This window comes from Vipera ursinii (assembly GCF_947247035.1).
Source record: "Vipera ursinii genome assembly, chromosome: 2".
Lineage (NCBI taxonomy): Eukaryota > Metazoa > Chordata > Lepidosauria > Squamata > Viperidae > Vipera > Vipera ursinii.
Genome location: NC_139513.1, coordinates 22,168,763 through 22,195,424, shown reverse-complemented (window position 1 = coordinate 22,195,424; position 26,662 = coordinate 22,168,763). Strand labels below are relative to the sequence as shown.

Genomic DNA, 26,662 nt, shown 5'->3' with positions numbered 1-26,662 from the left:
ATGATGGGATGAGCTTTAGGCTCATCACCACAATGTTAAGAGCCAGAAACGAATTCAACTTGACATATATAAACAATAAACAATGGCCAGAAAGAGAAAAAAAATATTTTCTGCAACTCAATAAAACTCGTCTTGGCATCCTGGGTTAGAATTATACTGCAGAAATTACAGTCCAGCACATCTTACTGCCACCAAGTTGAAAAGAGTGCTTACAATCAGGTGTAATGGAACTGTAATTCAACAGGCAAACCTTTTTTCAAATTAAAGAGGGTAGGTTTACTATGACAATCATAGGATTATTACGTCACTTGAGGTTTTTCCAGATTGACAGAAGAAAATACCTCACATTTTGGCATTTTGTCTTGTTTTGACAATACGCCAGAATATCTTTGTTCCATGGGTTCTACAGTAAGCATTCTGTTCCCTTTACTTTTATCCTGAAAAAGTAAGCAATCTGTGCAGAGTACTATCACCCAACCTAAAAAATAATAATCAGGGGTGTCAAACTGCTGGCCTGCAGGCCGGATGCGTCATGGCAAAATCGCACTCACCCATTGCCGGCAATGGGAAAAAAAGTCACGATATGTCGCGACACGTGATGTTGCGAGTTTGACACCCCAGTTCTAAACCAATTTTTCTCGTAGCTGGAAGTACTTCGAATAGACTATCACTCTAACTTGTTCTTTGATCCCAGGGCAGAAAAAGAAATTTAAATCTCCATTGTTTGCCAAGGTAAAATATATATATATATTTTTTTAAAAAAAGTGTTTTGTTCTTTTGGAACACAACCCACTCAAAACTGTCAGCCTGATTTTTCCCAAGCTCTGAATCAAAACAAAGCCAAAAAAAAAAGTATTCACACTTCCAATCAGGGCCCCAAAATCTCTTATCCTGGAGAGCTAGGATTTAGTGCGCTGAGATGGTTGGGCGTTTGGGGAAATGCAATAAGATGAGGATCACTCACATCCTTCTCCAGGCAGAGGTCATCAGCAATCTGTGAAATCTCCTGCAGGTTGGGCTTGGGGCAGCGCAGAAAATACGACTCGAGTGAACCCCGCACGTTGTTCTCAATGCTGGTGCGCTTGCGTTTCCGGGCCTGGATCAGGGCCGACTCCATGGAGCACAGCTGCTGCACAGAGGATGAGAGCTATATTTGGTGCCACTGCTTGGAGATCACAATGCCTTCTGACCCACCCAATAGAGAGTGCCTTCTTCACCTCCGTTTAAAGTTATCACGGCCACAGAGGGAGCAAAAAAACCAAAAAGGGCTAAATATACAGATTCTTCTAAGGCAGGGGTCCCCAACCCCTGGTCCGTGGACCGGTACTGGGCCACAGCGTGCCAGCAACCGGTCCACATAAACAAGAAAAACCTCATCTGCGGGATGCAGGCAGCACACAAAACCACGCACTCTCCTGTCTGTGGAAAAATCTCTCTCCACGGAACCGGTCCCTGGTGCCCAAAAGTTTGGGGACCCCTGTTCATGAAGCGCTTCAGATGTCATAAATGAAGGTAATATCGCAGGATCCAATCTGGGTCATTCACTGGGACCAGAGGTTTGTTCTTCTGAGCTTTTGCATTCATGCTGGAGCCCATCTTCAAGGAACTTCTCTGTGTGAACATAGAGGTGACCGACCCAGATTGGATCACGCTTCAGATGTCTCCAGGATCTGCTACTTACAAGAGTGAGCAACCTATGCTGTGATAAGTCCCATTCCCAACAGTCTAAACCAGAGGTCTTCAAACTCGGCCCTTTTATGAGTCATGGACTTCAACTCCCAGAATTTCTCAGCCAGGCATGCTGGCTGAGGAATTCTGGGAGTTGAAGTCCATGAGTCATAAAAGGGCTGAGTTTGAAGACCCCTGGTCTAAACGTTCTTCCTTGGCATCCTTTGGTCTTCTTATTTCTCCCTCCCTCTATCCTTGTCATTTTTGCCTAGAAGTAATTGTTCAACTTACGATCACAATTGAATTTCAACACTTTTGTGGCTAAGCAGCACGGTTGTTGAGTCACACTGGATTTTACATTTTTTTTTTTTTGCCGTGGCTGTTAAGCAAATCATTGCCGATGTTAAACGAATCACACAATCATTAAGTGAATCTGGCTTCCCCCTATTAAGTTTTGCTTTCAGAAGTCAGTTGGAAAGGTTGTGAATGGCGATCACATGACCCAAAGATGGGGCAACCATCATAAATGCATGATGATTGCCAAGGCCTGAATTTTGATCATGTGACCATGGGGAGGCGGAGATGGTTGTAAGTCACTTTTTCCAATGCTGCTGTTGTAACTTCGAATGATTACTAAACTAATGGCTATAAATCAAGGACTATCTGCCCTTATCACCCTAACATTATCCCATTCCTCCATTCAAACCTGCTGCCCTCTTCCCCATTTTGTAAAGCCCTCCCTTTGACCCATTTTTCAATGAGCGACAGATCCAACCTGGATATTCCTCTTATTCCCAAACCTAGGAAGCTTTCTAGTCACCATTTCCTCTACCATCTCCAATTCTGCATCCCCTCCTTCCAAAATCTGCACACATTTTCTTTCCCATGTCAAGATAAAAAGAGCATCTCTACTAGATTAAGTCAATGGACTATCTAGATCAGGGGTGTCAAACTGCTGGCCCGTGGGCCGGATGCATCATAGAGAAACTGCACCCACCCCATTGCCGGCAGTGGAAAAAAAGCTGTGATACGTCGCAACACTTCACGGGACCTTGTGAGTTTGACACCCTTGATCTAGATGAAAATTCTGCCTTGCAGAACGGCCAGCCAAGATGCACTTAGAAAGCTCAACAGCCCAGAGCAGAGATTGATTGCTTCTTCTACTGTTAATCTGAACCAGCTGTTACCTATGATTCAGGAAGAGTAAACAACCACAAAGTTTAGGACAGGGGTCTTCAAACTTGGCCCTTTTGTGACTTTTGGACTTCAACTCTCAAAATTCCTCAGCCAGCGTGCTGGCTGAGTTGAAGTCCACAAGTCTGGGAGTTGAAGTCCACAAATCATAAAAGGGCCAAGTTTGAAGACCCCTGGTTTAGGAGCCATGGATAGCCTGGATCTACCTGAATTTGTCCCATTCAAAATTATCTAAATTGGCAACTACAGTTTTTAAATTTTCACAATTTAACTCTGGACGGTGGCTTCTGAATGTCTCTGCAATTCCTTTCTAAAGGATGATCTTTACCCTTTCCTAACCAAGGAATATCTGTGTCATGTTCACACCTTATTCCAGCTCTACAATATATTTCTGGAGATGTTGTGACCAGAAGTCAATGCAATATTCCAAGAGTGATCTTTCCATTCATTGTTAAGTTTAATTCTAAATTCCATTCTCAGTGATTCCAAGCATAGAATGTCCCCTTTTAAAGCAGCAAACCGTGAGTTAGTATGTTATCCACCAGGATCCCAAAATCATGGCAGCTCAAGTCCCAATATTGAATGTGCAAGCTGAATTTTTCGTGCTGGTGTGCCTCATTTTGCATTTATGTGTATTGGACTGTATTTGCTTTTCTGAAGTCCATTCACCAGCTTGGGAAAATCCTTGTGGGGTTTTACGTTCTCTCATTTAGATTTTACTACCATGAAAATTGTCTGATAATATCAACCAATGCAGTCTCCTTATCTTACTCTCCACCTGAACATTTAAAAAGCAGTTGATCCATGAAGGACTCTTTTTTGAATAGCTAATTTGAAAATGGTTCGTCTTTATTCTGTTTTTTCTAGAAAGCATCTCCCTTTTATCTAAGGGCTGTTGAATTTTGATTACAAACTTTACACGAGAGAAATGTCGAAAGCAGAAGGATGCTGTCTACTAAATTACCCCATTTACGTTGTGTGTTTTTTTGACATCCTAAAAAGAAAGTTAATGAGACAAGACTTTGAGGGGGCCACTTTAGTTCCTTTTCAACAAGATTTGTTCTGAATGTTAAAATTATTTTCCTCTTTTAATATTTTCAACATTTTATCCAGAATGATGGACATAAAGCCCATTTTTAATTGATCCATTAAGGTTCTCACTTCATCACTCTCTCAGTTCATCTGATTTCCTTCTTGAGAAAGCTCATTGAAGGATGCTCTACATCTTCAACAATGAAGACAGAAAGAAATTCCTTGTTCAATTTCTCTAAAATTTCTTTTCTCCTCTTTTAGTGTATCTTCAAATTCCATCATTCAGTGTCCTGTTTATTACCCTTTCCGCTATATGCAAAAAATCAAATTATTGTTCACTTGGTGTCTTTCTGGGTTGAGTTGTTTTGCCACCTTTTTGTAATGCTTGCATTTTGGGGGGCTATTTCCGGTTTTTCATTCGTTCTTGCTCAACTCTGCCTTAGAAAAGGTGCAAAAAATTTTGTTTAGGGAAGAGTCCCTCCCCTTTCTGCTTCTTCCCCTTCCTATTTAGTAATAAAATAGCAGAAATGAATAATAGGGTAATAAAAAATGTGTGTGGATTTTGATGCTGTGGTAGCATACTTACAGAACATTTCAATTAAGCATTACTAAGGAATTAATGAGTGCTATTAGAAAGCTTTAAATAGTGACATGAGAGACATTAGATCAGGGGTGTCAAACTCAATTTCACTGAGGGCCGCATCAGCATTGCAGTTGCCCTCAGGGGGCCGGGTGGGTATGGCCAGGGTGGGCATGGCCTACTGGGTGGGCGTGGCTAGAGTGCATATGGCCTACTGGGTGGGCGTGGCCAGCTCTACATCGTTCGCATCAAGGGTGCCTATGGGGGCCTGGGCAGGAGTGGGACAGATCTGAGGGTCTCTGGCAGGAGGAGGGTCTCTGGGCCAGGGCCAAGGCAGCGGGGGCTGCTCCCTCACTGTTTCCAGGATGGCTTCGCGGGCCACATGAAACCACTTCCCGGGCCAGATTTGGCCCCCAGGCCTTGTGTTTGACATGTCTGCATTAGATTGATAACCCCTGCTATAAGAACCATTCAAGTCCCAGTGAATGAATGGATGGATGGATGGATGGATGGATGGATGAATATATCCATGGAAGCATTGAATGGAGGAAGCTGATCTACATAACCAAACTGTATCTTCATTGAGCTAAATTCATCCAATTTCCTTTGCTACTGCAGCCAAAACATGAGCTTTGCAACTTTTTCATCAGCCTGCTCTTCCCATGCTTAGAACACAGAACCATAGGGCTGTAAGGGACCTCAGAGGTCTTCTAGTCCAATCCCCTGGCTCAAGGCAGGAGATCTTATACCATCCTGGTCAAATGATTGTCTGGTCTATTTTTGAAAAACCTCCAGTCATGGAGCACCCACAACTCCGAGAGATTCCATCGATTAATTCATTTTATCACTCCCAAGTCAAAATCGTACTGCAGGATGTGTAAAATGTGAGAAAATAGATAGTGTTCCTGCCTTTTTTTGGAGGGGGGGTGTCAGTCTCACCATTCAGGAGATGCTTTGAAAAAAAATTCCAATAAGCAGATCCTTTTTGAAATAACAAATTGTTCATGATATTCTGGACCACCACAGTTCGGATTGATGCTCTTTTCATTTCAAACATTAAGCAAAACCCTTTAAATTCTATACTCCTTGGGAAAGAGACAGGCTCCTATTTCCCCAGAACTCTCAGTGAGATGCCATTATTAATAATTCTTGGTAACAATTAATAACTTAAGCCTCCCAAATGAAGAATTCTTTCAGGTCCTGGAGACATGACATCCATGCATCCATACTCACCTCCTGCAAATTCTCGTTGCCGTCAGCCTCTTGAAGCCAACGCTGAAGGAGAGGCTTCAGCTTACACATGTTCTTGAAGCTGAGTTGCAAAGCTTCAAAGCGGCAGATGGTGGTTTGACTAAACATTTTCCCTGCGTGAGTAAGTGACAAAAAATAAATGGAAGAAAGAAGACCGATATTTACAAGAGGAATCTAGTAGGTCAGAAGCTGATCTGCAGTAAGCATTTATTGAAGAGAATCCTATAAATATCAGAACTCAGTCTCTCATTGACTCCAAGAGGCTTTTTGTAAAGCGTTCACGCTCTGTAGTAACTAAAGAAAAATAGGGAATATTCAATATTGTTGTCAACTACTTTGCTAACAATTCAACTGTTGGAAGAATCTTTAAACGCTCTCTAAGTCAACTTCTTGCCCATACATTTTAGATTCAAATGCACAAATTATTCAGAGTAGAAAACCAAATGAAATTAGGCTCTCTACAAGGAAGGAAGGAAGGAAGGAAGGAAGGAAGGAAGGAAGGAAGGAAGGAAGGAAGGAAGGAAGGAAGGGAGGGAGGGAGGGAGGGAGGGAGGGAGGGAGGGAGGGAGGGAGGGAAGGAGGGAAGGAAGGAAGGAAGGGAGGGAGGGAGGGAGGGAGGGAGGGAGGGAGGGAAGGAAGGAAGGAAGGAAGGAAGGAAGGAAGGAAGGAAGGAAGGAAGGAAGGAAGGAAGGAAGGAAGGAAGGAAGGAAGGAAGGAAGGAAGGAAGGAATTCCAGGTCACAGAAAAAAATCCTACAAGAATATACAGTGAGAAATATTTCTGGAAATGCTACAAGATTTAACTGATAAATCAAAACACTTTAAAAAAAAGGTTCCCTGCAAATTAGGTGCCAGTTACACCTTTTAAAATAAAAAGCTCTTAAAAGGAGTATCCCTTGTTAGATAACAATGCATTAAAGGAGAGATGATTCTCACTTTGGAACTACTGTTTGGACTAATGGGTTAATCTTATCAACAGATCAAGATCAATTCAATTCAATGTAACACATCTCTTTAACTCAGCTGGCCTCCCTCTCAACTCTTTTGTGCTGTAAGTCCTTATTATTCTGAGCCAGGAGTAATCTCAAGTGCCACTTTCCAAAAAAAAAAAGAAGTTTCATTTCTTTAAAATTTTGCAAGCCTAAAAATCAACAGCTTACCATAGAGTAAACCCAGGGCCAGTCCCACATCGGCCTGGGTGAAGCCCAAGGTAATTCTTTTGTGTTTCAGTTCCTTAGCAAACTGTTCCAGCTCCTCTGTAGTGGTTGTTTCCTAAAAGGGGGGGGGGCAAAGAAAAAGAAGCACCTTGATTGATACAGGTCTGCATTTTCAAAGACAGCAGTAAGACATGCTCATTTTTCAGAAAAGTTACAACTTTGGGCTAAATGTCTATGGCAGGGGGTAGGCCACCTTGGCTCTTTTATGACTCTGTGGACTTCAACTCCCAGAATTCCTGAGCCAACATGGCTCAGCTTGGAAACCTCTCCCTTTCCCCTCAGCGTAGCTGGCTCAGGAATTCTGGGAGTTGAAGTCCACGAGTCAGAAAAGAGCCAAGGTTGCCTACCCCTGGGCTCTTTTCTGACTCGTGGACTTCAACTCCCAGAATTCCTGAGCCAGCATGGCTCAGCTTGGAAACCTCTCCCTTTCCCCTCAGCGTGGCTGGCTCAGGAATTCTGGGAGTTGAAGTCCACGAGTCATAAAAGAGCCAAGGTTGCCTACCCCTGGGCTCTTATCTGACTCGTGGACTTCAACTCCCAGAATTCCTGAGCCAGCATGGCTCAGCTTGGAAACCTCTCCCTTTGCCCTCAGCGTAGCTGGCTCAGGAATTCTGGGAGTTGAAGTCCACGAGTCATAAAAGAGCCAAGGTTGCCTACCCCTGGGCTCTTATCTGACTCGTGGACTTCAACTCCCAGAATTCCTGAGCCAGCATGGCTCAGCTTGGAAACCTCTCCCTTTCCCCTCAGCGTAGCTGGCTCAGGAATTCTGGGAGTTGAAGTCCACGAGTCAGAAAAGAGCCAAGGTTGCCTACCCCTGGGCTCTTTTCTGACTCGTGGACTTCAACTCCCAGAATTCCTGAGCCAGCATGGCTCAGCTTGGAAACCTCTCCCTTTCCCCTCAGTGTAGCTGGCTCAGGAATTCTGGGAGTTGAAGTCCACGAGTCAGAAAAGAGCCAAGGTTGCCTAACCCTGGTCTATGGAGATTTGATTCTCAATCATGTCACGGTTGTCCCAAAAGTTGCTTCCCCCCCCCCCCCGCCACCCCAAAGGCAACTGGACTGTCTTGTGTTTTTTTTTTTTTTGTTTTTTTCTTTGAAAACCTTTTGCTTCTCAACTAAGCAAAAGAGCTGAAGAACTGAGAAGATGCTTTTTGGATGCAAAATGTTTTCAAAGGAAAAAAAAACCCCAAGAAAGTCCAGTTGCCTTTTTTTGGAGGGGGAAGGGGGAAAAAGCACCTTTGGGACAACTCTTGGTGACTTACTCTCTCATCTGGAATTTATCTGAGCCATTTTTAACTTTTTGCTCCTACCACCTCATCTGGAGTAATACTGTATGCAGGTTGTCCTTGACCTGCGACCGCAACTGAGTCCAAAATTTCTGTTGCTGAATGAAACGTTAGTTAAGTGAGTTTTGCCCCATTTTGTGACCTTCCTTGCCATAGGTTGTTAAGTGGATCGCTGCGGTTGTTAAAGTTAGTAACATGGCTTCCCCATTGACCTGGCTTGCCAGAAGATCGCAAAAAGAGATCGCTTGACCCTGGCACGCTGCAACTGCCCTAGGTACAAGTCAGTTGCCAAGCCTCTGAATTTTGATCGTGTGTCCACGGGGATGCTGCAGTGGTTCTGTGAAAAACGGTCGCAAGTCACCTTTTTCATGGACATTGTAACTTTGAATAGTCACTATATGAACTGTTGTAAGTCAAGGACTACCTGTATTTACTTATTTTTAAAACTGTAAAAAAAGGGGGGTGCAGGCAGGTTTAATTCCACCCTCTTACATAGAAGCTCACTGAGTGATTTTGAGCCAGTCACTGTTGCTTACCTACCTGAACCAGCTGTTGTTCCAGGGGGAAATCTGGAGGAAATGGGGATGGATAGCTAACCATTAAGCAAATAAATAATCAATGGGAAAGTGAGATTTTTTTTCTTTTATACTAATCAGGATAAGACCACCAAAGTCGAGACTCAAGGGAGGGCAATGGTTTTAATTCTCATACAGTAATCAGTGGATGAGCTGGTGTTGAAAGAGACTTGAAAAGAATATGGACGGTTTGTAAATCAGAAGATAACCTTTACTGTCATATTTTTTTACTGTGGGCACGCTGGCACGTATTAAAAATGAAACTGTTGCCTGCTCTCAGAAGTGTACACATACATAACACACATATAAACATGCTACATACAAGATACGCATATACCAACATCCTTACATATAAAGACATACAAATATTAACAGTGATTAATATTTATATATATATATATATATATATATATATATATATATATATATATATATATATATATATATTTACAGGACAAAATTGTGGAAACCTTTTGGGAAAAATGTACAGTAAAAATGCCACCATGGGTTAATTTTCCACCAATTTTCCTTCTAATTTCTTTACCACTGTAGCCTTGTTCACTTAATAATACTATTTTACATCGCTTTCTTGGCAACCAGTCAACTCTTTGCACCAATACTTCAATTTTATTACGTTTTACAAGCTCACTAAATGTAAGAACACAAAAAAAACCCAACCAACTTGATAGTGATCACATAACACACTGACAAATGTCCTCCTCTCAGCTTCCCATATATGACATCAATAACTGAATCCTATTGTGATCTGATTGGCTCATTGCCAAAACAAGATGCACTTCTTTTTTTTGGAGTAGTACCATAAAATTATATATCAATGGAAAGATAATCAAGAATGTAATGCAACAAAGTTTGTTCAATTACCTGTACTGTATTCTATGAAAAGTTATAGCCAAATAACCAGAAAACGGAAGCACAACTTCCTTAGGTTGATATCAGGTAGCGTTCCTTCATCTGGTTGTAGCCAATGAGCACGAGCGTTTAGAGAACCAATCAGGTGTCAGTTTTGGCCACTACTGTATATGTAAGGGTGTAGGTATATACATGGACCATAAGAAAGGCTGAGCGCCAAAGAATTGAAGCCTTTGAACTATGGTGCTGGAGAAGACTCCTGCGAGTCCCTTGGACTGCAAGGCGATCAAACCGGTCAGTCCTAGAGGAGATCAACCCTGACTGCTTTTTAGAAGGCCAGATCCTGAAGCTAAAACTCAAATACTTTGGCCACCTAATGAGAAGGAAGGACTCACTGGAGAAGAGCCTAATGCTGGGAAAGGTTGAGGGCAAGAGAAGAAGGGGACGACAGAGAATGAGGTGGCTGGATGGAGTCACTGAAGCAGTAGGCGTGAGCCTAAATGGACTCCAGAAGATGGTAGAGGACTTGAAGGCCTGGAGGAACGTTGTCCATAGGGTTGTGATGGGTCGGACACGACTTCGCAACTAACAACAACATATACATGTGTTGTATATAGCATGTTTATATGTGTTATGTGTACAATTTTGAGAGCAAGCAACAGAATTTCATTTTTAACGTGTGCCAGTGTGCTAATAATAATAATAATCAGGGCTTTTTTCCTCATAGAACGCTCAGAACGGAGTTCCGGCACCTTTTTTGGGATGGAACCTTGTAGGGTAGGCAAGGCGGGTTGTATGACATGTGAGTTCCGGCACCTTTTTCTTTTACAAAAAAAGCACTAATAATAATAATAATAATAATAATAATAATAATAATAATAATAATAATAATAATCCGATGGATTCCTTTTAATCACTAGAAATCAACCCCTCCAAGGATCACATTAACCGATCTTGGTGCCTCGCCATACCTGAACGTCTCCCTGCTGGAGTGATTTATTAAATTTCTTGCTGCAAAGGCGGGAAGGGAAGTTCAAGTTCACCTATCACTTTTCTCTGTCTTTCTCACTCTCTTCTTTTGAGCAGTCACAGTAGATAATCTTCAGCAGACAATCCTGGGTATCTTCACATTTATGATAAGAAAAGCCATCCGGCCAACAGGCTCTTCCTTTTGTGTTGCTTCTAAAAATAATAAGCAGCCAATCTCTCTAGCCTGGAGCCTACTTAATTGCCCATCAGAGCTTAATCCTATCTTCTCCAGAAGAAATCTGCCAGGTTTTTCTTTTTTCTTTCTTTTTTTTTGTCCCCTCAAGCTTACATTCTTAACTATCAAGTAAGTACAGGCTCCAAGGCAACAATTGCAACCAGACTGCTTGTATATTGGGTGGGGTCAGAGGGATATCTGCAGAACCCCCCCCCTCCCATCCTGAGATGGGTCATAAAAGTGTAAGTATATCGACTCCTTCCCTCAGGACACAGCTGTAAAGCATTGCAGGCCATCACCATCGCTCTGAGGAACCCCTAATTCTCACAATGCTGTCTGATGTCTATGCATATTAACCCATGAAGTGTGGGTTGTGGCATTATTATTTATCCTTATTATCTTCTTTTGCCCCCCCCTTTATTGGTATTAAAAATAAGCACCGAGGGCTTCTGTACCAGAGACAAACATCTTGTGTGTGTCTAATTACACTTGGCCAAATAAAGTATCCAATTTGATTTATTTTGATTCGATTCGATTCAATCTTGTTTCTGTCACAAATAGCATTATGGCTAGCATGCACACGTTGATTCTTCAGCCAGTCAGAACACAGCTGGAAGGGACCTTGGAGGTCTGCTCGAGACCCTATACCACTCCAGACAAATGGCTGTCCAGTCTCTTCTTTAAAACTTCCAGTATTGGAGCATCCACAGCTTCTGGAGGCAGGTTGTTCCACTGATTGTTCTCACTGTTAGGAAGCTTCTCTTTAATTCCAGGTTGCTTCTCTCCTTGATTAGCTTCCATCCATTGTTTCTTGTCTTGCCTTCTGGAGTTTTGGAAAATAATTTGACCCCCTCCTCTTTGTGGCAGCCCCTCAAATACTGGATATATTGCTATCAAGTCACCCCTAGTTCTTTCCCCCCCCCCTCTAAACTAGCCATACCCAGTTCCGGCCACCGTTCTTCATATCTTTTAGTCTCTGGGCCTTTAATCATACTAGTTGCTCTTCTCTGAAGCTTCTCAGAGAAACTTCTCCAATTCTCCACCATCCGGGGACTGTGAAGGAGGTTGACAGAGGGTATGTTCTCCTCCTAAGATCTGTTCTGCTCCAATTGCCTCTTGCAACAATTAACCTACACTCTCAATTTAGGGTTGTTTCCTCCAGAACTCCTCAGGACCTGAGATGAGCTGGAGATTGTGAACGTCGAAGATCTCACACTTGGGAGGATTCAAAATTTGGAGAGTTGAGCAGACCACCGTTCCTGGAAGCTTGTGCTCCTTAGAAATAGCCACCATACATGCAGGGGTGAAGAACAATCCATGGTCCAAGCCCCAGTTTCCTTCCAGAGGCTGGAGGCCAATCACAAGGTCTAGCTTGCCAAGGGGCAAGACGATGAACTCTTTCAAGGCAGCAACAAAAGTGCTTTGAAGTGACTTTAGCACTCCAAGTGGCTCTCCACAAGCTTAGTCAGACACTACTGGGAGGTGTGTGTGTGTGTTAGAAGCCCTTGGGGAATGTCACTTTCAATGAGGAGGGGTAGGAGGAGGAGGAGGGGTCTTGATTGAAAGCCCCAAAGGCAGGATGAGCAGACAGGATAAAGTTGTCTGTTATATGTAAGGGTTGTTGAGCAGATATCAGATCTACAAGAGGTGCATTTCTGACAGCAGAAAAGGTAGTGGTCCTTTGAGCTTGTTAGGCTTGCTTATTCATTCATTCATTCATTCATTCATTCATTCATTCATTCATTCATTCATTCATTCTCTTGTACAAGTAGCCAACTTATAACAATTCGTTTAGTGACCTTACAACCATCGTGGCATCCCCGTGATTACATGATCAAAATTCAGATACTTGGCATCTGACTCATATTTATGACGGTTGCAGTGTCCCAAGGGTCATGTGATCCCCTTTTGTGACCTTCTGACAAGCAAAGTCAGATTCACTTAACAAGCATGTTACTAGTGTAACAAGCGCAGTGAATCGCTTAACAACTGTGGCAAGAAAGGTTGTAAAATGGGCCAAATTCACTTAACAACTGTCTCACTGAGTGACAGTAATTTTGGGCTCAATTGTGGTTGTAAGTCCTGGACTACCTGTACTGTTATTGTGTGAAGTCTCCAGATTGCAGTGGAATATAAATGCAACACAGGAACAAGCTGCTGTTGCTCCATTCTACTAGTAGTGCTTTAATTAAAAAAAAATAGGAAGTTTGAAGAAGTCCTAAAGTCCCAAACTCATGTTTGGTCAGACTACTTGAAAGAAAAAAGTTAAAGAAATGGTTGATCCATTAGTGGGGGAAAGTGGCAAGAAGGTGACAAGCAAGAGGGAGAAAGCAGAACTATTTAACTCATTTTTTGCATCTGTCTTTACACAAAGGGAAAAAACAGTCCAACCTACCAAAACCAGTGCCATAAAAACAATAGAAATGCAAGTTAAGATAGGCAAGAAAATGGTAAGTGAGCACCTGTCCAGCCTAGACGAGTTCAAATCACCAGGACCAGACGGATTACATCCCAAAGTTCTCAAGAAACTGGTAGATGTGATCTCAGAACCCCTGAACTATATTTTTCAAAGATCCTGGAGCACTGGGGAACTACCAGAGGACTGGAAGAGAGCTGATGTAGTTCCCATCTTCAAAAAAGGGGAAAAAAATAGATCCAGGAAACTACAGACCTATCAGCCTGACGTCAATACCTGGGAAGATTCTGGAAAAGATAATCAAACAACAAATCAGCGAACACCTTGATGCGAACAAAGTTATCACTAAAAGCCAACATGGGTTTGTCAAAAACAGATCATGCCAGACAAATCTTATTGCATTCTTTGACCAAGTGACAAAATTAGTGGACCAGAGGAATGCTGTAGATATAATTTACTTGGACTTCAGTAAGGCATTTGATAAAGTAGATCACAACCTACTACTTGACAAGATAGAAAAATGTGGGTTAGACAGCATCACCTCCAGATGGATTCGTAGCTGGCTGACAAGCTGTACTCAGCGTGTGGAGTAGATGGAACTGCATCTACATGGAAGGAAATGTGTAGTGGGGTGCCCCAGGGCTCTGTTCTGGGCCCAGAGCTCTTCAACATCTTCATCAACGATTTGGATGAGGGGATAGATGGGGAACTCATCAAATTTGCAGACGACACCAAACTGGCAGGAATAGCCAATACTCCAGAAGATAGGCTTAAGATACAGGAGGATCTGGACAGACTCGAACACTGGGCACTATCTAACAAAATGAAATTCAATTGTGAAAAAAGTAAGGTTCTACATTTAGGCAGGAAAAATGAAATGCACATGTATAGTATAGGTGGTACCTTGCTCAATAGTAGTAACTGTGAGAGAGATCTTGGAGTCCTAGTGAACAATCACTTAAATATGAGCCAGCAATGTGCTGCAGCTGCCAAAACAGCCAACACAGTGCTAGGTTGCATTAATAGAGGGATAGAATCAAGATCACATGAAGTACTAATACCACTTTACAATGCCTTGGTAAGGCCACACCTGGAATACTGCATCCAGTTTTGGTCACCACGATGTAAAAAAGATGTCGAGAGTACAGAGAAGAGCAACAAAGATGATTGGGGGACTGGAGGCTAAAACATATAGGGAACGGTTGCTGGAATTGGGTATGTGTAGTTTAATGAAGAGAAGAGTGAGGGGTGACATGATAGCAGTGTTCCATTATCTCAGAGGCTGCCACAAAGAAGAAGTCAAGCTATTCTCCAAAGCACCTGAAAGCAGGACAAGAAGCAATGGATTGAAACTAGTCAAGGAGAGAAGCAACCAGTGAGAACAACTAACCAGTGGAACAACCTGCCTCCAGAAGTGGTGAATGCTCCAACACTGGAAGTTTTTAAGAAGAGATTGGCCAGCCATTTGTCTGAAATGGTATAGGGTTTCCTGCCTTAGCAGGGGGGTTGGACTTGATGACCTCCAAGGTCCCTTCCAACAACTTCTTCTTCATCATCATCATCATCATGATCATGATCATCATCATCATCATCATTATTATTATTATTATTATTATTATTATTATTATTATTATTATTATTATTATTTTCAGTAGTTGCACTGCTCTGGGTCAACCGTTCTGCTGGGATTATATCCTGGTCTAACCTTAAAGAATAGGAAGTAATAGCCACTTTATAGGGAGGACTGCTGTTACTAACACTTTTTATTGCCAATTTATTTAGTTATGTCAGGAATTCTGGCAGCTGAAATCCCAACATATCTTGAGAACCCCAAATTGGGGGTGGCTGACCTCCATAGCAGAGAGGCACAGTTATGGACTAACTTGATAATAAGTTATTTCTCTTCAGATATGACATATGTATCTACAACCCTCATTGCTAGGTTGACCCCACAATAACCTGGACAATTAAAGCTGTATTCCAACAGAGAAGACTTCCTAGTTGGGAAGATCAGATGATAAGTAAACCCAGCTCCAGATTAAATGGAGCTTTTATAGAATTCTGCCACAAATGCATCCCCCATATGTAAGTGTGTCTTGTATTTAAAGGTAAAGGTAAACGTTCCCCCACACATGCGTGCTAATCGTTTTTGACTCTAGGGGATGGTGCTCATCTCCGTTTCAAAGCCGAAGAGCCAGCGCTTGTCCGAGGACGTCTCCATGGTCATGTGGCCGTCATGACTAGATGCCAAAGGCGCACGGAACGCTGTTACCTTCCCATTGTAGTGGTCCCTAGTTTTCTACTTGCATTTTTACGTGCTTTCGAACTGCTAGGTTGGCAGAAACTGGGACGAGTAACAGGCACTCACCCTGTTACACAGCACTCGGGATTCGACCCGCCAAACTACCAACCTTCTGATCGACAAGCTCAGTGTCCTAACCCACTGAGCCACCGCGTCCCTCTTCTAATACTAGTGTTCCTCTATAACTGGCACTTGATGGCACAGGTTGCCCACAACTTAGAGGTAACACCGTGTTTCCCTGAAAATAAGACCGGGTCTTATTTTTTAATTTTTTTTGCCTCCAAAAGAGGCACCAGGTCTTACTTTTGGGCGATGTCTTACTCCCCTCCGGCACTGACAGCCCTGCCCAGCCAGCCCACTTCTTCTTGGGCCAAAGGAGCAGCTTCATGCTGCAGCTGCACTCCAGCCTGCATTTTGCGGTCAAGCCTTTCTGGAAGGCCTCTGCAGACGAGTACCGAGCTATGGATTCAATCCATGGCTCAGTCCTCAGCTGCAGAGCTCTTGCAGAACCTGGCTATGGATTGAATCCATAGCTCGGTACTCGCCTGCAGTGGCCTTCCTGGAAAGGCCTGTGACTGAGAAATGCAGGCCCGCCCGCAGAAGACACAGCAGAAGAAGGGGGCTGGCGAGGAGAGGCATGGATGCGGGGCACGTAGGGCAGATCCACACCCACACTACCTTGATTTTTAGGTGTGTGCCTCACCCCAAAACTAGGGCTTATTTTGGGGGTAGGGCTTACATTAGGCCCACCCCCAAAAATCAAGGTAGGGCTTATTTTCGGGATAGGTATTACGTTCGGGAAAACAAGGCACTAGGTTCCTCAACACTAATCACCTGTCCTTCACAAACTGATCTAGTTCTCCTGTAGAGCTCTTACCACATCCAGTGGCAATTCCAAAGGTTAGTTATGTCGTATATGAAGAAAATAGTTTCTTTTGTCTATTCTCAATCTCCTTCCAGTCAACTTCAGGGATGAACCCAAGACCCATAACACTTTGAAAAAAGAGGCTGGGGAAGAAAGAGCAACGTCTTGCCCCCTTCCTCCTGCCGTTCTTTTTATTCACCTTCATTTACAGGTAGTCCTCGACCTATGACCACAATTGAGCCCAAAATTTATTTCGTGAGGCGAGACATTTGTTAAGTGAGTTTTGCCCCGTCTTAACAATCTTTCTTGTCAGAGTTGTTAAGTGAATCACTGCAGCTGTTAAGTTAGTAACACAGTTGTTAAGTGAATCCAGCTTCCCCATTGACTTTGCTTGTCAGGAGGTGACAAAAGGGGATCACATGATCCTGGGACACTGCAACCGTCATAAATATGAACCAGTTGCCAAGCATCTGGATTTTGATCACGGGACCATGGGGATGCCATAACGGTCGTAAATGCGAAAAAAACAGTCATAAATCGCTTTTTTTTGTGCCGTTGTAACTTTGAATGCTCACTAAACAAACTGTTGTAAGTTGAAGACTACCTGTATTTATTTAAAGCATTTCAACTCAGGTATGACTCTTAAAAAAAAAGAAAGGAAGAGAAAGAAAAAAAAGATCAACAGATATGAGCCCCAAATTTCTGTTGCTAAGCAAGGCAGTTGTTAAGTTAGGCATGCCCCATTTTATGACCTTTTGCCATGGTTGTTAAGTGAACCATGGTCATTAAGTGAATCTGGCTTCCCCCGTTGACTTTGCTTCTCAGAGTCTCCCTAGGAAGGTTGCAAATGACAATCCCGGTATCCATTGTAAATACATGCCAGTTGCCAACCAGGGGTAGGCAACCTCGGCTCTTTTATGACTCATGGACTCCAACTCCCAGAATTCCTGAGTCAGCTATGCTGACTCAGGAATTCTGGGAGTTGGAGTCCATGAGTCATAAGAGAGCCAAGGTTGCCTACTCCTGACCCAGACCTTGATCACGTGGCTGTGGGGAAGATGCAACAGTCATTAAGTATGAGAACTAGTCCTAAGTCCTTTTTTTCAGTGCTGTTGTCACTTTGAATGGTCATTAAATGAATGTTTTTAAGTCAAGGACTACCCGTATTTAAGACAATACTACAGGGGATCAGATTGCTTTATTAAATTTGCCCGTCCCACTATCCAAGTGACTCTAGGCAGCCTACAATACAATAAAAGCAAAGGTGCAAAAGCAGTAAAAACCTTAGAATTAACAGGGATGAATAATGTGGTATGTGAGGATGGAATAAATAAGATGGATTGCATTTTACTTTCCATTTTTAATCCCTTAGCAAGGTACGAAAAGTCAGGTTTTCTTACAGCATCGCAATTAAAGTTTCTCAAGAGACTGGTTACTGAGTATACTCAGGAATTTCTGAGAGGCAAAACAGCAGCTCAAGATAGCGATTACAGAATAAAGTGTCTCTCAGAATATGTCAGTCCAGGAATTTGCATTTAGAGCCAGGACAGAAGCTACATTGAAAGATGCCAAAAAAAAAAAAAAAAAACCAGAGCTCTACCAGCCCCAAGCGAAGGCTCTCCAGCCATTCTTTAAAGCAGCGGGTGGGGAACGATGGCCCTTTTATGACTTGTGTGGACTTCAACTCCCAGAATTCTTGAGCCAGCCAACTTCTGGGAGTTGAAGTCCATAAGTCATAAAGGGGCCATCGTTCCACACCTCTGCCTTAAACCAATGTTTTTCAACCTTAATGACTTGAAGAAGTGTGGACTTCAGTTCCCAATATTCCCCAGCCAGCAGGCTGAAACAGTAGCTTAAAGTCTTTCTACTTCTATAACTTTTATTAATGTTTCTTCTAATGCAGACATGTCAAACACAAGGCCCGGGGGCCGGATCTGGCCCGCGAAGTGGTTTCATGTGGCCCGCGAAGCCAGCCTGGAAACAGTGAGGGAATGGCCCCCACTACCTTGGCCCTGGCCCAGAGACCCTCCTTTTGCCAGAGACCCTCAGATCTGTCCCACTCCTGCCCGGGCCCCCATAGGCACCCTTGATGCCAATGATGTAGAGCTGGCCATGCCCACCCAGTAGGCCATACACACTCTAGCCACGCCCACCCACCCAGTAGGCCACGCCCACCCTGGCCATACCCACCCGGCCCCCTGAGGGCAACCGCAATGCTGATGTGGCCCTCAATGAAACTGAGTTTGACACCCCTGTTCTAATGTTTAACTAAATCTGTCCTCTGATGCAGGTCCAATGCACCCACAAGGCCTTCTCTCCTCACTGTGCAGGTAGTCCTCAAGTTACAATCACAACCGAGCCCAAAACGTTTGTCGCTAAGCGAGGCAGTTGTTAAGAGAGAGCTTGGCCATTTTACGACCTTTCTTGCCGTTGTTAAGCGAATCGTTAGTAACACGGTGGTTTAAGTGCATTTGGCTTCCCCATTGGCTTTGCTTGTCAGAAGGTCGCAAAAGGGGATCACATGACCCTGGGACACTGCAACCGCCATAGGTACCGAGTCAGTTGCCATATGTCTGAATTTTGATCATGTGTCCACGAGGATGCTGCAACAGTTGTAAGTGTGAAAAACGGTCATAAGTCACTTTTTTCAGTGCCACTGTAACTCTGAACAGTCATGAAATGAATTGTTGTAAATCTAGGATTACCTGTACAGTCCTTCAGATATTTGAATAGTGATTTAGTTTCCCTTCCCACTTCTCATTTCTCCTCTAGGCTAAACACACCAAGTGCCCTTCTGCCTTTCTTCACAGAACATAATTTCCATGTAACAATGCCCCTCCATTTAACCATCTGGAGCCAGACCCAGACCCAGGATTCTGGGTAAGGTTTGATTAATGCACAATAAAACAGAACGCACATTTTAATTTGGAAATGATCTAGTTTAAAAACTATACTATTCTTAATACAACTTTTTTTTTCAATTAGATGTTAGTCTGGACAACACTGCTGAGGAACAGTTAGCTCAAGGGTCTTCAAACATGGCCCTTTTATGACTTGTGGACTTCAACTCCCAGAATTCCTCAGCCAGCTGGCTGAGGAATTCTGGGAGTTGAAGTCCACAAGTCATAAAAGGGCCAAGTTTGAAGACTCCTGAGTTAGCTTAACCAATATTTTCCCTACAAGGTAAGTATTCTTCACACCACCCCTACGCATTTGATTATTTTTTGCTAAATACGGCATTTTGGATTTTCACGGAATCTAGCTATTTAATTTTGATCTGCTAAACTTCATTTCTTAGTTCAGTGGCTTATTCTACCAAAAACACCGCATTTTTTTTCTGAATTACATTGAGCAACCCAAGTGGGGTCTTTTGAGAGCCTTCTAACTCAGCCTTCTCCAACACATTTTGAATTGCAAGTCTCATCACCCAACCCATGACTTCAAAGAATGAAAAGAAACTACAGGCCATCCAAGACAAGGAAAAAATCATTTAAATAATTGATAGAAATGCTGAAGAGTACTTTCAAGGCAGAGAAACTCAGTTGCTCAGTCAAAATCCTGCTCGGTTCTGAGGTAGAACCTAATGAATCCATCTCATTCCATCGCCATATATATATATCACCTAAGTTTTATTAGGTGATAATAAACGACTGAGATTTGTTTTTTGGGGGGTGGGCAATATGCTGTGTAAACTGCTTAGGGGAGGGGCTGTAAAGCACTATGAAGTGGTATACAAGGCTAAGTGCTATTGCTATTCATCCCTGTTAATTCTAATTTTATTGATCCCTGTTAATTATAATTCTATTTTTATTTTAATGGTTTTTTTCAACTTTGCTTTTATTTGCAAGCAGCCTAAAAGTTGCTTGGACAGTGAGATGGGCAGCAAATACATTCAGCACATTATCATCACAGATTCATCTATTCAACTGGTTAACCATAGGGGGGAAAACTAGGAAGAGAGAGTCTCTTTGTCAAATGTTTGTTGCTTTTTTTTAAGAAGTACACCTTTCCATTCCCCAAATCCATCAAATCAGAAAGAGACTCCTAGATTATCTACTGTAATCTGGGTTTTGCTTTTATTATTTACCTAGATGAATAAGCATTAGCTCTGAAGTATTTATAACCTTTCGCTTTAATTTCAATAGCTGGCTTTGATTGATAGCTCTTGGATTCAAGCAAAATTCAGTGGATTTGAGAAGACTGGTTGGTCTTCCTGTCTGGTTCTGCAGCAAATAGTTATTATACCATTAGCAAGGAGCTTAAAAATTAACTTTATGAGAGCTCTTTTCGCATCTGCTCAGAAATTCAAGTTGGATCTTTGGGCACTTTGGTAGATCTTGGGTTGGCAATGGGGTAAGGGGAGATATTTGGTTGCTTCTTTTCTCTGGATTCTTGACTCTTTTTAAAGAAATGCTGCACAGTTGCTTTCTCTGGCCACCGCAGGTTCATGGAGTTTCATTAATTAATGTTCCCCAAGGAATGAGAAACTTCAAAGAGTTTTACTTGATCGGGCCAAGGGCTGATCTGGTCCACCACTCTGTATCTCACAGTAGGCAGTCATATACATTCCAAAAACACACAAACATGAATAGGGGGTTGACACCCCTCCTTCACTGTGGCTCCCCAGCAGCTGGTATTTCAGAATAGCAAACAGCCCTGAAGATCAACAGCTGTTGATTCCCCTGTCTTTCTTTCTTGAATTTGCCCAGTCCTCTTCTAAAAAAAAATAAAAATCCACACTGATGGCTATCCCCACCCAATGGCAGTGAATTTCATGCAGTGCATGGTTTAAAAAAAATGTTCTGTTAATTGATCCTGAATCGTTGAATATTTCATTTCAACAGGCGACACACAATTCTAACACTGGGAGGAGTAAAACCTGCATTGATTTTATACTAAGCTTATCATGTGTTCTCTCTGGCTTTAAAGAAAAGAAACAACTTCCAACTGTTGTAGTCTTTCCATGCAGGAAAACATTTTAAACTGCCTGATTAATTGGTATCATTTTTTTGTTTTTTGCTTTCTTCCATAATCTTCCATAATCATCTTTGAAGAACTACCCAGAATCACTTTGGATAGTGGAACGAGCAGAGTATAAATTCAACAATAAGCTATACACGCTATTGAGATACCAAGCAGTATCGTCTTGTGACAACATTGTTATGCTGCATTGCTAATTTGTGGCAAAACTGGCATGGATTTCACCCCTTGTTGTGCAATACAGAGGTCATACACACTATGAACAAATTGCAATCGTGTCCAAACATCCCCAAATTTTCCCCTAGCCAGAGGGGGCACCAAGTTGGGGAACACTGTTGGGATCCTGCATGTTAGCATAGAAGAGATTTTTCTTACGGCTGATATGCAGGGGGAAAAAACAGGGTGAAAGCTAAAACCTTCTCAGTTTGCTTGGGAAAAACACCACTTTCTGCAATACCTGAATTTTGGAAACAAATCGAAGCTGTGATTCATTTTACATTATGGTTTTATACCCACCATACAGCCTAAAAAGTGGCCAAGTTTACCAAAACAGTAGTTTGCAAATCACACAATGCCAAAATATGATTTTTGACGTACCAGGTCAGGCTAACCCAATCAACCGGAGATTGTTGTATTGTTTATATACTGATCAACTGAATGAATCCAGCTAATGAGTGAGCAAAACAGCTGGAACACAGATGAGAGAAGCAATTAATCAAGAAATCCAAGTCAATGGAGGAGCTTTTCTGGGAGGAAATCTTAAAAAGAGCTTTTTAGTTTAAAAAGGTTAATCCTCAGTTCCATTAGAAACCTAGAGTCCTTACCCAATAGGAGTGAGGAGAAAAAAACTTTCTCTAAATTCTCTACAGGTTTATAAGAAACATTTTCTTTTACGGCTTCAGAAATTTATTAGCTCTACCAATCAAGTCCCGTTTCTTGATACTGTTCATAATTTATTAGTTGACAACTTGTAACAGCAAATGTTGCATTAGGAGACTTTAAACAAATTGGGAGGGGTGATTTTATGGCCCTTAATTAACATATTTATATACTGCTTCCCATTAAAAATCTCAAAGCTGTTTGTAACATTAAACACATCCTGGTGCTAATTAATCACAGTTAATCCTCCTGATTCCAGCACAGTAGATCTGAATACTAATTCTTGAATGGGGGAAAAGAAGGGGAAGCTGTTGGCTTTAGATCCTTCTCAGCAAGTAAGGCAAAGGATACTTGAGTTGATGGGAGTAATCTGATACAGCTTTACTATGTAATTACTTTTAGAAGAAAGAGGCGCATTTAGAGCCTTTATCTCTAAAAGTTCAAGGGTGTAAAGACCATTTTATGAGGAAACTAAAACAGCCTTTTCTCAACTTGATCCTCTGTAGCAAGATCTACACAACAATTTTAATTTGTCTGCTTCTAATTTTTGGCACCTTAAAGTGATTATACAATATGGCATGGGCTTTCATCAACTGTAATCTGCTTCCAGTGTATAAAATATGAACCTGAATATTTTTCCCCCCAAATTCATATATATGTAACAGATGGGTGTGGGATTGAAAAAAAATGGAATACAGAAAGTACAGATTTACACAAGACCATTCCTAAAAACCTTTCATAGTGTTATTGCTTCCAAACACAGATACCATGGACACCTTGGTTAGCATTCAACTCAAAGAGATTTGTCATTTAGTATGTTAGGTATAACCAGTAAAATTGGCAACTAAGATTCAGTGTCTTGGGCAAATTCCAAACTGTGGCTAGTAAAGAAACCAGGTTAGCAGTTGTGTGAAGACAGTCACTGAGCTACAAAGTAATTATGTCTATATAATATAACACATAATACAATGTAAGCCAAGACAGAGTTAGCTAGTTTGTGTTTCAGTCTTGCAAACCCAACCGCGTATTTATGTTTCAATATAAGCTTAGAGATTCTCATTAAAGCATGACCAAAAAAGAAGCACCCACCAGGAGAAGAAAGTTGCTTTCTTTACAATAACGAAATGATGGCAGGATATGGCGCTATTTCCAAGCACTTGATGCTGAGCTGGACTCTTAAAACCCTAGTTGCAAATCTTCCAGAGAACAGTTTTTACCAGCTCAGAAATCTTATCCATAGTACTTATGGAGGAGTCCCAATAGAGATCATGGCTTATCCCATTTTGTCCTACCCAGCAACAATAATGCACAGGCGCAAGCCAGACATAAATGTGAAGTCCCAGACGCAAAGGTGTTTGGTTTTTTTTCCTTCCAAGAGACAACTGGACTTTCTTGGCGTTTTTTTCTTTGAAAACATTTCACTTTTCATTCTTGGATGAAAAGCGAAATGTTTTCAAAGAACAAAAAAGCAAGAAAGTCCAGTTGTCTCTTGGAAGAAAAAAAACAACAACACAAAACACTTTTGGAATAACCATGACCTGGATGACTGAGAATCTCCATAGACGTGAAAGTCCCAGAGTGCTTCATACAATTCCTCAATCCTTCCATTAGCTCCCCACAACTTAGGCAGCATTTGCCTAGCAATCTCCAAAGCCTCAAAAAGACACTAGTGCTAAATAAAACCCTTTGCTGAAATCTTCCGCTAAACCGCTGGGCCAAAACAGATGCTCCACTTGAACTAGATCAGACCCAGGATTGTTAGGTAAGTACAGAAAGGAGACTCTTCCTCCGGATTGCAACATCCACCCTGAAGGGCATCTTTTTCTGGGTAGGCAAGATGCAATGAAGAAGAGAAGGAGGGGGGGGGAGAAACCGGGCTAGAAATGCCTTTCTATCTGGAGTAGGAGCCAGGATTCTAAAAGCAACCTTTAGCATCCTGTTAATAGGGAAATTAGCAACTCTCAAAATAAAAAAAAAAACAACAACCCCCAAACCTGGCAAAGACACAATTATTCTTTATTGGCCAAATGAGATTGGACACCCAAGATATTTGTCTCCGGTGCATAAGCTCTCACTGTACATACAACAAAGTGATAGGTCATATATCCTAGGCCACAGTTGCAATCGTTAATCCTAAAATACAACACCGTGAGGAATCAGGGATACCAATAGGAGAAGGTGGTAGAGAAGATGAGAAGGATAATATCAATACAGCCCTAACTGTACTAGGGTCCTCAATTGTGTCCTCGCCAGTTTTTTGGGTTTTTTTGTTTTTGTTTAAAAGAGTTGCTCATTTCTTAATCTTATAACCCTTACTTGGAGGAGCCCCTGGCACAAACCTCAAGGTATTTATTTATTTATTTTTATTTTAATTCCATTTATATCCCGCCCTTCTCCGAAGACTCAGGGCGGCTGACAAGCTTAGCAGTAGCCGTCATTCGATGTATATGCCTGCTTGTTAGGGCTTTCACACACACACACCCCCAAGTGGCATTATTACAAAGTCAGCTTAATTGCCCCCAACAATCTGGGTCCTCATTTTACCTAGCTGGGAAGGATTGGAAGGCTGAGTCAACCTTGAGCCTGGTGGGATGCGAAAACCTGCACTAATTGCAGGCAGCTGGTGTTACTTAAGGAGGCATTAGCCCATTGCTCCACCAAGGCTACACAGGTTGGCCCAGATAGGTTGGCCCAGGGGGAGGCTCAGCTAATCTCAATGTACACATGTTGTACTTTGCCAATAAAGGTTTATTTATTTATTATTTATTTATTTATCATCTCCCCACCCCCACCCCAAGCCCCAATCCTACCTCTTCTCCGCTGCCCTCTTCATCTTTCGCTTCCTCCGAGGCCATCTGCTCGCTGGGGCTTTGACTAGCCTCGCTCCGGGGACTGCTCTCCCCACTCCGCACCTCTTCTGGCGGGCTGGCGGGGCTGCTGGAAGGCTCGGGATCCGGACTGGGCGAAGCAGCCTCCTCCTTGTTGTTGTTGTTGCTGCTGCAAGAAGCCGGCCGGGCCTGAGCCGGAGCCGGAACCGCAGGGACCAGACAGCCTCCGGCCCAAGGATGTCCCCCGTAATAAGGGCCGGCTTGGTCGAAGTCACGCTCCACTTTGATCTCGGCCTTGGAGGGCTGGCAGGCTTCTCCGGGTTGCGGGAGGGCATAAGGGCCTACCACGATCCCGGGAGGGTGGCCCCAGGCATCGGCCCCGGCAGCAAAAGGGTACCAGGTGCGAGGCCCTTCACCCCCGCCGGGATAAGGCTCCCCGATCCCTCCCGGGGGCCCGTAATCCGGCTTGAAGCCGAAAGCCTGGCCGGTGGTGGCCCCGCTGAAAGCCTCCGGCAAGAAGCCGCCCGGGCTTTCGTGTTGGGGAACAGGCGGGAGGTTGTTGAGATGAAGGCTCTGCACGGGGAAAGGGTAAGGGCGGCCCAGCTCTCGCCTCAAGGGCCCCGCCATGGTGGCCGGTTGGAAAGGCGGTCAAAAAAAACAACAAACACCGAGGTCGCGACTCTGGCCTGGCTCGGGGAAAAGTTAGCCAAAGATGCCCGGGAAGAACCGGGCGGCCGGTGGGGTGGGGGTGGGGGGAAATGAGGCCGAAATAACCTCTCGGATGGGTTGGTTGAGCGAGGAGGAGGAGGAGGAGGACCAAGCTGGAAGGCGTTAGGCGTCCAAGGTCTCTCCTCTTCGGGGGGAAAAACAAATACCCCAAGCCGATGTTTGGGGAGCCACGAGGCGACGGAGGATAAATCCCACCCCCGCAGCTCAGAAAGATCCGATGGCAAAAAAAAAAAAATCTCAGATCGCCGTCCCAAGAAGGGATTCCCCCCCCCCTCCCCCGATCCCTTGCAGGTGAAGTCAAGTCCAAGGGGAGGGCTGAGCCCCTGTCCTTAAGCCCAAGAGGGGAGCCAGTAGCCGGGGCAACGTCGAACAAGCAACGTCGAACAAGCTTCTTTCTCTTTTCCCCCCTCCCCCGTCCCGCTCCCCAAAGTCCAGCGGCGGAGCAGGGAGCCCCACCGCCCCAAAAAGTGAAGACTGCTTTCTTTAACACCCCCCCCCACTCCGGGCGGCTGGGACAACTGGAGGGGATCGAAAAGCCATCCTGGCGGCCACCCGCCCTCCTGTTTAAGTGGCCCTGGCCACACCTCTCCTCCAGGTATTGGCCAAAGGCCAAGAAAGACCCCGGGGGGGCTTCCCACCTCGGGGTGGGGGGGCCCGGCCCAACTCGTTGATGCTTGTCCCCCCCACCCCGGTGGCCGCCTCTTCAAAGCCCAGCCGAGGCTTGGGATCCAGGGAGGCGACCCCCCCCCCCTCCGCCATCCTTGAGCAAAGAGAGCTTGGGTTGCTTC

At 43.5% G+C, this 26,662-nt stretch overlaps 1 protein-coding gene across 1 annotated transcript in view; it reads right to left on the bottom strand.

Moving 5' to 3' along the window:
* Nucleotides 1-25,772, bottom strand: part of POU5F1 (POU class 5 homeobox 1) — a gene marked incomplete at both ends in the record, with an annotated part of 29,446 nt that extends 3,674 nt beyond the window's left edge. Inside the window, 4 exons of the mRNA XM_083351059.1 lie at nt 965-1,129; nt 5,708-5,838; nt 6,885-6,996; nt 25,128-25,772. Coding sequence (XP_083207185.1) covers nt 965-1,129; nt 5,708-5,838; nt 6,885-6,996; nt 25,128-25,772 — 1,053 coding nt within the window. The remainder of the gene's footprint in view (nt 1-964; nt 1,130-5,707; nt 5,839-6,884; nt 6,997-25,127) is intronic.
* Nucleotides 25,773-26,662: the final 890 nt, after the last annotated feature.